The sequence below is a fragment of the Halyomorpha halys genome, unplaced genomic scaffold, assembly GCF_000696795.3.
Source record: "Halyomorpha halys isolate HHAL.00 unplaced genomic scaffold, Hhal_1.1 Scaffold684.1, whole genome shotgun sequence".
Taxonomy (NCBI): Eukaryota; Metazoa; Arthropoda; class Insecta; order Hemiptera; family Pentatomidae; genus Halyomorpha; species Halyomorpha halys.
Window position 1 is genome coordinate 352,191 of NW_027109538.1, and position 14,076 is coordinate 366,266.

Here is a 14,076-nt window from a genome sequence, read left to right on the forward strand (position 1 = left end):
AGCAGCACATATTTCAAAAGGTTCAAATTTTAAAAACAATGAGGATATGAATTTAGGTTTTTTGTCATGTAAACTAAGGACTGGTATCACCTGAAAATTCAATTTTGACAGATAGATGCATTAATATTTGTTTAATAATCCATCAAGGATTACCTAGATTTTGCAGAATAATTTTAATGCGCAGATTTTCCACTGAATAAAAATTATTTTATGCTAAATTACTTTTGTAATAAGCCAATATTAACTAGTAATGCAGTCCATTCATCTTTATTTATTTATTATAACAAAATGACAACAATCCTCATACAATAACAGAATAAACATCAAATGCAACAAATTACTAACAAAACAATCTAAAAAAAAAAATAGTATAAAAACATATATAAAAAGAAACTTAATGTAAAACAAAATTAAACATACACATAAATTAAATTAGCTAACTTAATTTAATACTTAAAAGAACTTTAAAATATAAAAATAATTTAAACAATCATAAAAGTAATTTCAAACTCATAAAAACATAAAATATCCATAATTTGAAAAAAATTAATGGTAATTTGAAATATTTTGATTACAGAAAAGTTAACTGACTGTTCATTAAAAATAACTTGTAACATTTATTTTTTGTTTAAAAGTACATAATGAGTCGAAAAACATGTCACAATGAACTAATAAATAATCCATTAATCCTTGAAAATCATAATTTATACAATCTATTGTTGACCATTTAATATTTAAGATACAGAGATAGTATTCTTTAAAAGTATCTTCTTGGTAAACTCAATTTTGTAAAAACTGAGAGAGAAGTTGTTGCTTTTTAAATATTTATCAAAAAACTTTAATAAATCTATAAGGCATTGTCTATCTAATAAATATTCTCTACAAAGAGAGAAAAAGATAAATTCCTTGTTTTACTAATAAAATATTTTCTTTAAACTTCAAAGTTCTTGAATTTCAAGAATAGAAGCTTCTAGATTTTAACACTATTGGCAAATTATTCAACTTAAATACAATAAAAAAAGTTTGTTAAATAAAAGGAAGATGGTCCTGATGAGGTCAAAGAAACAACTCAAAAAAAAAATTTTAAAAAAGGTGAGGCCAATTATAATAATTTCTATAAAATGTAAAACAAAATAATTATTAGATAATTTAAAATAATTAGTCATACCTTTGTTAAATTTTATTTTTGTTATCTATTTGCTTATTTTTTTACCTCATTTAAGTGTTTGTATCTTTTTTAAGCCTGATGAAGCCCTGCAATGTAGGGCGAAATATGGACTCCAATTAAATAGTTTTATATATAAGAAGATGGTCAGGGTTGCGGTAAAAAAAAGAAAAAGAATTCTTATCATTGTCTAATTATTTTTCTTATTTATTTCTTTGTATTTGTATTTTTTTTTTTAATACTCTTTATTTACTTTTACTTATTATTAGTTACTTCTTTTACAATCGTTGTTATTATATTCTATATTGTATTAACTATATTTTCTTCAGTATGTACTCTTATTATTAGTAACAATATGTATCATTCTAATTTTACTTAGTTATTCCTAAATTAGAAAATTATTATAGTTATTATTATTATCATATTTCTGTATCTTTCTCTTATTATTTTTCATTTTTTGTTATATCTTCATCACTACTTCCTGTATATGCGACATATTTGAAATAGAAATATAGCTGTTAAACGGCTGGCCACCTCCTCCACTCTTCCGCTTTATTGTCGCCTTCTGTTCAACCTTTCGCTTTGAACAGGTAGGTGGTCCTGATTTGTTCTTTGCTCATTTATTATCATTTAATATCATTATTATTATTTTTATTTATATTTATTCTTTCAAGACGTTTATTTAATCTCTACTTTCTTCTTTTTTTTTTTCTTTTTCTGTATTGTTTTTGTTTTACGTACGTCTCCTGCCTAACATTCAAGTTTATTTTATATTGATACTATTTTATGTCTTCCTTCCTTTTATTTATATGAATTTTCTTATCACTTCATTTTTACATAATATTTATCCTAGCTTAAATTACCTTATTGTATCTTATTGTTGTAATATTTTCAGTTTTTTTTTTTTGTATCTTTTTAGCCCTCATGAAGCCCTGCAAAGTGGAGGCGAAACGTCGGACATTAAAATAGCTATAAACTATTTGTTCTTTTTTTGACCGCAACCCTGACCATCTTCTTATATTTAAATTTTTACGATCAACTATATATACATATATATAAATAGTTTTATGGTTATTTGAGTTTTTTCTTTGACCATCTTCCTTCTATTATTATTCATAGTCAATCATCAATTTTCCAAAAACGTTTGTTGTTGGGTTTAGTACTTATGTTCCCTAATTAGGGAAGAAAAGATGGCTTATTGGTCATGTTTTCTGCCAAAAACTTAACTTGCCAAAGCTTCTCCAATTCTCGAATTTCAAAACTTCTAAGAATTCCATGAATTTGACAGTCCCCTAATGATGACTGAAAATAAAGTTAATTGGTTATCAACCTTTTTTAACCACATTGGGAAGGTCGAGATCAATGCCACAGGTCTGCCAGAAAATAAAAGTCAAACCCTGAGATCACAAATGAACCAGTGCCACTTCTGGCTCAACAATGCTCAGATTATAGCAATGCATTTGCCACTATAGCCTGAACTTAAAAATTACCTCTAAAAATGATTGAAAGGAAATTAAATCCTCTACTAAAATATTTCATAAAAATTCATTTAATACCTAATCAGGCTGTAGCGAGAGGGAGCAAGCGGTTTAGCCACAACTCACCAGAGCGCTGCATCTCAAGCCTCACTATAGCTCTCAAATTTACATATTGCTTTATTTTGTAAAAACATATAATCATTTTTATATATTAATAATTTTTGTACATTACACTTAACAATATCTATAAAATGATTAATAAACGATACCAAAACAATGCACGTAACTATCTCAAGCAGACATGTACCGACTGCTTCTCAGTCACAGCCACATAGACTAGGCCAATCAATAAGGGACTCTAAATTTCTCTTAGATCTGTTGATCAAAAACCAACACGAGGAGGCCCCTCACCTCCGGACTCAAATAGTTGCTGAACGGATAGCTCACATGTAAAATTAAATATAACAGGTAACCTTTAAATACCAAAGGTAGTAAAAGGTAAGACACAACACGAATTACTTTTTCTTTTTACACAGTAATGCACTACTAACTCACTTTTTATTTCTGTTTTAGAGGGTTCGGAAAAAAAAAAAAAAAAAAAAAAAAAAAAAAAAAAAAAAAAAAAAAAAAAAAAAAAAAAAAAAAAAAAAAAGATCAAAAACCATATCAAGGCCTAGTCTTAGCACTGCTTGATAAAGACAAGTCCATTGCCAATCTATTCTCACAAACTTAGTTTTTCTGTATGTATATCTGTGACAATGGCCTATCTCCAATTGAGAAAAAAATCTCACTTGTGAGATAAAATCTTTTTTATAGTAGTTCTGTACCAATAACCATTTCTGACTGTCTGGCTGGAACTTTACAGCATATGCATTGTATGGGTGTTCCCAAAACAGTTCCAAACAGCCAGAAATGATTGTTGGGGCAGACCTTTTTGAAATTTAATTTATTGTAGGAAGATAGTCTGAGTGGCGGAAACAGAGATTAGTTTTCTTTTACTATTTTGAAACCTATATAGACCACCACCTGGAACAACAATCTACTTCATACAGTCACCTATCTTCTTCCAAATTAAATTTATGTTTAAATATAGCTGTTTTTTTTTTCTAGTTTTAATTGTATGTCTAGCTTGTTTTATTTAACAAAGTCTTTCTTACTATGCTTTTGAAATCTTAAGGATTGGTAAATTATGCCTTGCCAGACAATGTCACAAGTGGTTTCTAAAAAATTATTTTGAATAACTAAAATAAGTTTTTGAATAACTCCATAACTATTATTATTTTATTTTTATTTTCAGTAGTTGTTAATTAAATTATTAGTTGTATCACTTGAGATCAATTCATATTGTACTTATATAGCTTAAAAATTGTAGTAGCCTCCACAATGTCCTAATAGTCAAAACTGTAATAATTACATTTCAGTTATGTATATCATTTTTATGTGATATTTTGGCACCGACTAATATATGCTGTCATTTAGTCGGTCCATGTTTGATGTAATTTTTTAAATAAATAAAATAAAAATATTCATTACCTGTAATATTATAGCTTCTCATTTGAAAGATAATGGTATTCTTTATACTATAAAACCCAAATTATTTAATTGAACCAAATATTTGTACTTTGAATCCATAGGTATTTTGTAATTATTCTGTCCATGTTTTAATAGAAATAGGTTATCTTTATCTTGAAATATAAAAGAAAAGACACCATTCATTTACTAAATATTCATCACTTACTATTTTTGATAAACAACAATGCCTATGAAGCTGAAATTATTAATGGTTGTTCTCTTCAGGCTGTATATGTGCAATGAGGTTCAAACAAATTTGAATTTTAAGAGATTAAAAAAAAATACACTTAATAATTTATAAATATATATTAATAATAAACTATATATTATTATTTAGTAATTTAAACTAAATTTATTGATTATCGATAATTGAAAACTATACATCTCCTGGAATATAACCTCTCATTTCAAAGGTAATCATTAGATTCTCTATAAAACAAAGTATACATCATATAAATTGGACCAGTATTAGTAAAGATGGCAGCTCATTTTATCTTTATCTTTTTGTTTATTCTTGCCATATATTTTAAGTAATTTTTCAAATATATAATACTTAATAATCAGACATATTATTATTCCTAAGTATATAGGTCCAATACATTTTCCAAAAATGATTCATTAATTATAATTCGGTTGAGATTTTAATTGGAGGAAACCACAAAATATCATTTTTAATGGGATTGTGATTTTAATCAATAAATCATTTTTGGAAGAAAAATTTTACGTAGATATTTATGAAATAAGCTAAATACTTCAGATAAGTATAACTATATCAAATATGAAAATTTTAATTTTTCCAACTCTTTTGTGTTTCACAATTTTCACTTCTCACTTAATCTGTGTGTCATTTTAACACTTGCAGCAATAATTTTATTTTTTATTGAAACAACATTTTACATATAAAATCTCAATTTCTTATCTTCAGAGGTTTTAAATTTTAGGAATTTAGTAACATGTTTTATCACAATTTCTGCTGTTAGAAGTAGTAGTTTCTGAAATCTAAAATTTCCTAACTTATTGAATTTTCAAATTATAAGGAAGGAGAGAGAACCACTGATTTCTATTTTATCTGATGGATATAAAAATGTTTTACCTGTTAATAAACATTTCTAAATGTTACAATGTCTGAAATGCTTAAAACCACTTTGTATAGACATCCTAAGAAACTAGTTAAAAAATTGAAGACTTATTGAGTGAGTAAAATTATGAATATTTTTATTTATTTTTTTAATTCCAGGATGTGTGCACCGCCATCCTTTACTATATTCAAAACAGGCTATAGATGCCTTTGCAAATTTAATTATTGAGTATGGATCAATCGTTTCACAGAGCTTGGGATCCACTATATGATCTTGTCCAAAAATGAGGAATGCATCACACCTGCATAATCAATTATATATGATTGTATATAATTATATATTGATCTATTACATGTAATTTTTACATCTTTCATGTAATTTTTTAATTCTGTCCTCCCAGAACTTCTTAGATTTTTGTGCAATGAACTCCTCTATGTGCATTTTGCAGTCTTTAAGCGAATTAAGAGAGTTTTGAAGGGCCTGAAATAAGAGAAAATCTCTTGGGGCAAGGTCTGGTGAATAGGGTGGGTGGGGGAACACATCCCAGCCAAACTCCAATAATTTCTGCCAGGTCTGCAAAGACATGTGAGGATGGGCGTTATTGTGATGGATAACTATGTGATTAGCCAATGTTGGATGCTTTTGCTCAACTTGATGCTTGCATGAGATATGTTAAGCGTTTCTGCGATATTCCCTGTCGAAGAGTAAGCATTGTCTGTAATCAATGCTTGAATTTGGTCATCAACAGGTGAAGGATGACCCTAGTGTTTTGCGTCTTCCAAGTCAAAATTTCCAGTTCTGAACCGAGCAAACCACTTACGGATGGTGTTTTCTCCTAAGGCATCATTGCCATACACTCTGCAAATTTTTTTAACCATCTGTGCAGTGGATTTTCCTTTTCAGAAATAAAAAATCATTAAATGAATTTTTTTCTCTTCCATCTTGAGCAAGCAAAATACGAAAGAAAGGAATCTTTGTTGGAACTGATGTATAAAAGCCACTTTACTAATCCTTTTTTGGAATGTATATACAGTATTGACCATGTAAACATGATTTCATAAACATAGAGAGGATTAAATTGAAATATTGAAAAACGTGACAAACTTATTTTAGAACCCAATATTAATCACAACAAATGATAATATATAGGAATATCATAAAGAAATGCATGTTTTCAAACAATAACATAAAATAGATAATTATGATGTATTAATAGTTGTCTGTATATAAGGAAATGATTTAGTTCTGTTATTTTCTTATATATTTAATTAATGTTTTCTTTCTCAGTTTTTTCATAACTTTAATTTTAAACAATTTTCATTTTGCACATTTATTTACTTACTAGATTTTCAGATTTATATTATTTTCTTTTTCTTTCCTGATTCATAATTTTAATATTACTTATTCTCATAATGCTTTTATCTTCTTATAATACTTAGACTATAAATTTTCTTCTAACACCATTTATGTATCTGTATTATCTATTACTTTGTTATTTGTTCTGTATTTCCTTGTATTCATTATGGATGTCATCTTTTTTTGTTCTTAAAAAAATTTTCACTTGTTTGCATTCTTCAAAGACCACAGCCCCAACCATCTTCTTATACATCAAATAATGTTGTTATATTTATATACTAAATCCAGAAATGAGTACCAAGGAGAGGGAAATAAGCTTTATATTATTAGTGATGAAATAATGAAACAAAAAATAGTTTAAATAATATAATTAAAAATAACTGTGTTAATAGTCTTATACTTATATTCATATACACATAATGTTTCTTATTCTTTTCAAATAAATAAAGTTGAATTATTTAACAAAATAATATAAAGTTAAAAACATACAACTTAATTGCACTTATTGCTAAATAAAAATTATATACAATCATAATTATATAATATAATTTAATCAGATTAAGAATATAGTATATATTTAAGGCTCAAGCTTTAGGAATTGCATAGATAAAATGACTTCATTGAATGATTCTCACTAAATAGTGACAAATGACATAGGATTACTTAATTATAAATTTTTCCTAATAATTTTAATGCAGTGATCAGATATTTTTCTGCACAATTGTGTAATTAAAACTAATTTATTAGGATTATTTAAAACTGTTTAAATGATTAGAAATAATTATTGAAGCCTAAATCATAAAGAATATCACAATGAGAATTCAATAAACATTTCCAAATTATGCAAGGAATATTCCATTTTCATATTCCCAAATCACACGCTGAAGTTTCTTGATAGTCACTTGTTCATCTTCTCCCGTATTGTTACAGCATACGACAAGCCTAGCTGTACTGCTATTCCAAGGGAATAATTTCACTGATGCTGGCTCGTTTTCTTTCATCTCATCTTCTGTGACCTGAATACAGAAACAGACTTTTGTTTATATTCATACTTATTAAAGGAATGATGTATTTATTATTTGCTGTAGATTCAATGTGAGAAAAAGATGGATAAGATGTGCTGTCAGTATAGCTATAATAAACATATTGTATGAAGATAGTGCAGATTGCGGTCAGTAAAGTTATCAAAATAGTATAAAAAACTATTTATCGTTAACCAACATTTTGCCCCACTTTGCAGGGCTAAATGAAAACAAGATACAAAAATTGTGAGAATTAACAGAATATTAAAATAAATTTTCAGAGAAAACAAGAAAATATGTAAAAAATTGTTTTCTTTTTTAAATACATAAAAGAAATTATAATAATAATTTAAGGAAGTATACATATAGGTGAGTTGGAAACTAGTTACTTATAAATACAACCAGGTATGATAAAATTCTTGTTTTTAAATTTATTTAATGTTATTTACAACTGTACAATAATAAATACGATAAGTAAATATTTTGTATGTTGATAAGTAAATATGTTGGATAAAATTCTAAATACAAAATTAGAGTAATAAAGTGTAGAAAAATACTCGTTAGAAACAGTTGTAGATATGGTAAAGAGGTAGGTGTAAAAAGTAAACAGACAGGTGAAGTAAATATGGCAAAGGTGAGGTATAGTAACAAGTAAAAGGAAATATTAAGAAAATCCGAACAAAAAAAAAATGAGTTAATATATTAACCATGATATATAGTGACCATAATATAGAGAAAAAAACAAAGAAACAGTAAAAGAAAAATTAAGAACATAGATACTAATAAGAATATAAAATTTTGTTAAGAAATAACAAAAGATACAAAAAGAATATAAAATATAATATTACATATTGCAGGAAGATAGTCAGGGTGGTGGTCAATAAACAAAACTAAATGTTAATTATGCAGGGAGAAACATTAGTTAAATAGTTCTGTTTATTGTCTTGTACCTTTATTGACTACTATTAAGACTATCTTCCTACAATCTACTTCATACGATCAACTTTCTTCTTCGAATAATATTCAATAGGTAAGGACTTTAAAAGATAACAAACATTGAAAATACTTTCTTTTTTCCAATATTTTCAATTTTTGTTATATATTTGTATACAATTCTTACCTTAGCAATATTATGCTTTAGTATCATATGTTATCTTCTTATATTGTTTGTTCATTGTTGTCTTTTTTCATCATATTATTGTTGTTTTCAGCCCAGATGAAGGTGTGAAATTTAGGCCGAAACATCAGCACAAATAAAATAAATTGTGTTAACCGCACAAATGACCATCTTTTCCTCACATTGCTACAGAAAAAATTAATTTTTAACTATAAAAATCACATACCAGAGCTAGGCGTTTGCAGAATAAATCAGCAGTTACTTTAGTAGTGTCCAATTTAATCAGAAGTATATTGGTTTCGACTGAGTTCAAATCTACAGACACAATGTCGCTTTTCATTTCATGAATTGCTGAAACAATCATAAGTATTCCAGAAGTTATAAAATATTACCAAGATAGATATAAATTATTTTTTATAATCATTCAAGGCAGTGAAGAATGCTAGGAAAATCGCAGATGTCACATCCTACAGTTATGTTCCTTTAACTAGTAAAAGAGAATATTATTTTAGAAACCTGTTTATAAAACAGTCAATTAAGTTGATGAATTGATGAAGAAAAGGTTAACTAAACACACCATTTTTTCAAAGCAATTGCTTTCCTGTATGTGTACATTATTAAAACTGAACCAATGTAAAATATGAGATCAGTGCATTTTGTAATAAAGTTGAGGTAGGGAAAACTCAGTTTGGTTTGGTTAAAAAACTTTATGGATGATAATACCGAAATAAATGTTCAATTAATGAATGAGTATTGAGAATGAAAGATTTTTTTTTTTAATTAACGAATGAACAAGTGAAAACATTTTTTATATATTGTTCCTGAGGTCTACTTGAACTCATGTCTAAAAAAGTAGCAGAAACATGTTAAAATAACTAATGTTTTCTGAATAAATAATCTTTTTATAACTACTTTTATATATATCATAATTTTAATAAAGTTTTAGCCTGTTTGCCCATTATCAAATTCATTGTTCAACAACTAAAATATTGCACAATCAATTGATTTCAAAATTTCTTAAATAATAATTATTCCTATGTTTTCTTTCTAGATTATTTGATAATAACTAGTTTGATAATACTCTTTTGAACTGAGTGAAGTAAAATGGAAATTTGATAATTAAATCTTTGGGGTCAATGAAAAACAAGATAAGTGGAATTACCTAAAAATTTAGTTAACTGGGTGTAAACTGTCCGCCTAATTGAGTAGAAAATCTCAATGGAAAGCAGCTTAGAACCAATTTTACACAATTTAAGAAGTCCAGAAGATGGTTCACACTCAGTTTTTAGCCAATCAATTTACCTAGTTTTTCACTGACTCCACAGATTTTAATTATCAAATTTCCATTTTTTACTTTACTTGATTGAACATTTATTTTGATATCATTATCCATAAAGTTTTTAAACCAAACTTGTCCAGCTCATGTAGAAACTGAGTTTGTCCTTTCTCCACTTTATTATAAATCTTATATCTTATATTTTACATTGGTTCGGTTTTAATAGTATAATAGTTTTTCACAAGCACTACAAAAATATTCAAATACCTTAGGAAGAAGCACTAGTGCTGCTACCTGTTATAGAAATTGTAAACTATATCTATATTTATATAAGAGTTCTATGTTTAAATTAAAACACTTTTTCAGAATGTCCATATAACCATATATTATGGTTCTTTCAAAGAATAATTTAAAGTAATATGTATAAATTTACTTGAAATAGCTAAAACAATCTCTTAGTGTATTTGAAGACCAATATTAATTAAAGTTATTTATTTTCATGAGTAACAATGAAAGTAATTTTTAATTCTTTTTTGTTTTAATTTTCTTTCATTATCTCTTAAATTATTTCCATTTTAAATGGTCCAGAAACAATATAATTTGTTACTTGAACATTGTATAATGGAAAGAAGTTTTATAAAAGGAAGATTTAAATAACTCAAAGAGTAATTAAACTATTTAATGTGAGCTAACATTTCACCCACTTTTTATTTTTAATAAAAAAGAAATATAAAAATATAGTACACAGTAAAAGATGAAAAAAGGGGAGTAAGAATAAGACTCTCCTCCATTTTCCGTCTTTAAATGTATTCCATATTTTTATATTTATTTTTTATCTATGTTTTTATTTGTCTTATACCTTTTTTGTAATCCTTGTTTATTTATACTTTTCACTGTCAAGCTTATTTTTCTTTTCTTTACTTACTTTGTTCATTTTTATACAAATTTTCACATATTTTAAATTATATTTTGCCACCCCTTAGTTTCCTTTTATTTCATGTTATCTATTCTCTTACTATGTTACATTATTTTAGTTGTTTGTATCTTTTTTAGCCCTGTTGAAGCCTACCAAATTGGGGCACAACATTTGCTCACAATAAATGGTTTAATTTATTTAATTCTTCTTTTTTATTGCACCCGGACCAACGGTTGCAGTCAATCAACGATCTTCCTAAAAGAATTTTTTTTTTGTCTTACTTTATTATGGATTCCAAAAACATTAATTTTAATTTTATCTTCCCAGTTCCAATGGTAGTTATTTTTGTTTTACAAGGCTACATAAAATAATTACGTTTTTTGTGGTTTACTTAACTAAATGTGAGTAGTAAATGTTTAATGAAATTTTGATACAAAATAGTCTGAACTAACCTCAAAATATGACATCTTCATTGTCAAATTTTCAATTTTATAAACCTTACTAACCCAAGAAGTAATTTAATCTCAGGCTTATTTATTAATTTGGTTGTTTGTAAGTACCTATCAACCCTATACAAATCTTTTGATTGATTTTTAAGCAATGTTAAAAAAAATAAATAAAATTTTGACGCCTAGTATATTTGTTGGAACAAAGTTTAAAATTGTTCAGAAATAAATCCTCTATTGTGTATTATTTTATTTGTCCCTCTGTCGCAAATGCAGCAGGGAGTCTAAAATATCAGGCCATGTGCTGGGAAAATGCCCCAATAACTCCCTCTTTATAACATGCCAACACAATGGCGTCAAAGAAGAATTGATGAAGTTCCTTGGAAAAAATATGTAAAACCTTTGTCGCGGCTCTGGTCTTGGATTTGACAGTGAGATTTGAGAATAATGACCTCAATCAGGGAAAAGAGGGAAATGTGTCCCTTTCCTTAAAGGAAAATTCTGCGAGATCTTCGGAGAGAGAGAGAGTTCACCATGAGAGGCCTCTGGTTTGAATCTCGTGGAACAATTCCAGATAAAACAAGGAGCTTCTTGGAGGAATTAGGTGTTAGCATTGGGGATATAGCCATCCTGGTGGAAAATATTATTTTGGACTCCGACGGAATCATAAATCATCACCTGCATGGGAATTAGCTCTGAGATTATTCATTTTTTTGTTTTCTTTTAGTTTCAGTTTTTGGACCTGTCGATTTGTGTTTTATTCCCTTAACTTATTTATTCATTAAATTATTTCTTTTAACTTTTTTATTCATTCAAGTATTTCTTTTAACTAACTTTTCGTTCTGTTTTTAAATTTATATATTAGTTTTTTTTTTTAATTTATTTATTTATTTGTTTTTCTGTAAACTGATCAACTGCTGCAACTATTATGTCTTTGGTTTGATTTTACATTGCTATCGAATGATATATTCGTTTAACCGATCAAACGTGGGTAGTGGATCACTGGAGTCTGAGAGAGTGAATTAGGGAGAATAAATTTGTCAATTAAATTAAATAAAATTGTTAAATGGAATGAAATTGTTAAATAGAAAAAAAAAATTGAAATATTTGTATTTAGTATGTAGATGAGTATGGATTGTAAAAGGAAAAGGTAGGAGAAAAACAAAATATTTTTTTGTTATATCATGCAAATATGTCCAATCATGGGTTTATTGGTATGCTGTATGTTTTGGCAACCCAATGTACTTGAACGAAATGGCTAAATAAAGCATTTCTCTCTATATGTTTTACAGTTGTATACATTTCATTAGAATCTAAAATAAAAAAACCATTACATTATAAAATTATATCAGTAGGATCCATGACTGTTTATGGTATTTTGTGAACTAAAAAAAAAAAAAACATGAGTTGGGCATGTCTGATTTAGTAGATTTGAGTTTCTAGGGGCGTCACTGGACAGATGTATGTAGGGAACAATTGGTTGTATCGGCATCGAACCTTCAGGTTCGCTAAGTGTATTATCATTATTATAATATAATCAAGCAACATTACTCAGATCACTTGATACAGAAAGCGTTGGACAACTATGAATCTAATAGCTAATATTGCCATGGATACGATATTTATTTATCAATGGTTCATTCATGAATAAGAGCCGTAACCATGGCAACTTTAGCTATTAGTTTCAACTACAGCTAATTTTTGCCCATCTCTGGATATGGACAGAAACATATATGATAGAAAATTTCATATTAAACTAATATTCATACCTTTGGCAATATTATACGTGTGAATGTGGTCTTCAGTCAGTCTCTCAACCATATGATCGAGAGCATATATTCCTGCGGCAGCTACCAAACCAATCTGCCTCATTCCACCACCAAGTGCTTTTCTCAGGAGACGAGCTCTAAAATTAGATTAAAAGGAGTCTATTAGTCCTGAACCATAAATAAGTTGGGAATATTCAAAATTTTTGTAAACATTTGAATTCCATTCCAGACATTAATCTAGGTACATACCTAATAATTGTTATTATTTGTTTGTTTTTTTATATTACTTCATAAAATAAACCTACAACAGAGCATAACACTTCTACTTATTACAATGGACAACATTTTCCAAGACAACTTTCCCGAAGTTGAGGACCAAACAAACTATCAAAGTTTGAGAAGAATTAAAGCAAGTACGAGAGTTGGAAGAATTAACGCCCTTAACTTTCTTTATTTTGATTTAGTCTTAAAATAATAAAAAAAATAAAAAGATTGTTTTTACTTTGTCCTAAGCAGTTATACCTGCAATTAAATTTAAAAAACTAATTTAAACAGTTATATATATTTATAAAAGGGTCATTTGACCCCCTAATTAACAACAACTTTTTATTTCTTTAAAAAAGTGGTTAGTTTAACAGGAGTTAAACACTATTCCTTTTAAAACTAAAATGTATATACTGAACACATAAAATTAGATAATGAAAATTTTAGGTTTTAGCAGAGAAGAAATCCCGATATTTATTTCACTTATTTATGTAAGATATTTTTTAGGGCAGATTTATTGGGAAAATTTAGGAATCATCATTATATATGAAGCATATAAATAATTGATTTAATAATTGTTAATATAATATTAATTTTAATTTTGTGTAGATATATG

The 14,076-nt window shown here is 27.2% G+C and overlaps 1 protein-coding gene across 3 annotated transcripts in view; it reads right to left on the reverse strand.

Annotated features, from left to right (window-relative positions):
- Window positions 1-7,003: 7,003 nt before the first annotated feature.
- Window positions 7,004-14,076, reverse strand: part of LOC106685353 (uncharacterized) — a 58,143-nt gene continuing 51,070 nt past the window's right edge. For all 3 annotated transcript variants that reach the window (XM_014427962.2, XM_014427960.2, XM_014427961.3), the window contains exons 8-10: window positions 13,197-13,333; window positions 9,016-9,140; window positions 7,004-7,666 (exon numbers count right to left, since the gene is read on the reverse strand). In XM_014427962.2, the coding sequence (XP_014283448.1) occupies window positions 7,490-7,666; window positions 9,016-9,140; window positions 13,197-13,333 (439 nt within the window). In that variant the 3' untranslated portion in view covers window positions 7,004-7,489. The remainder of the gene's footprint in view (window positions 7,667-9,015; window positions 9,141-13,196; window positions 13,334-14,076) is intronic.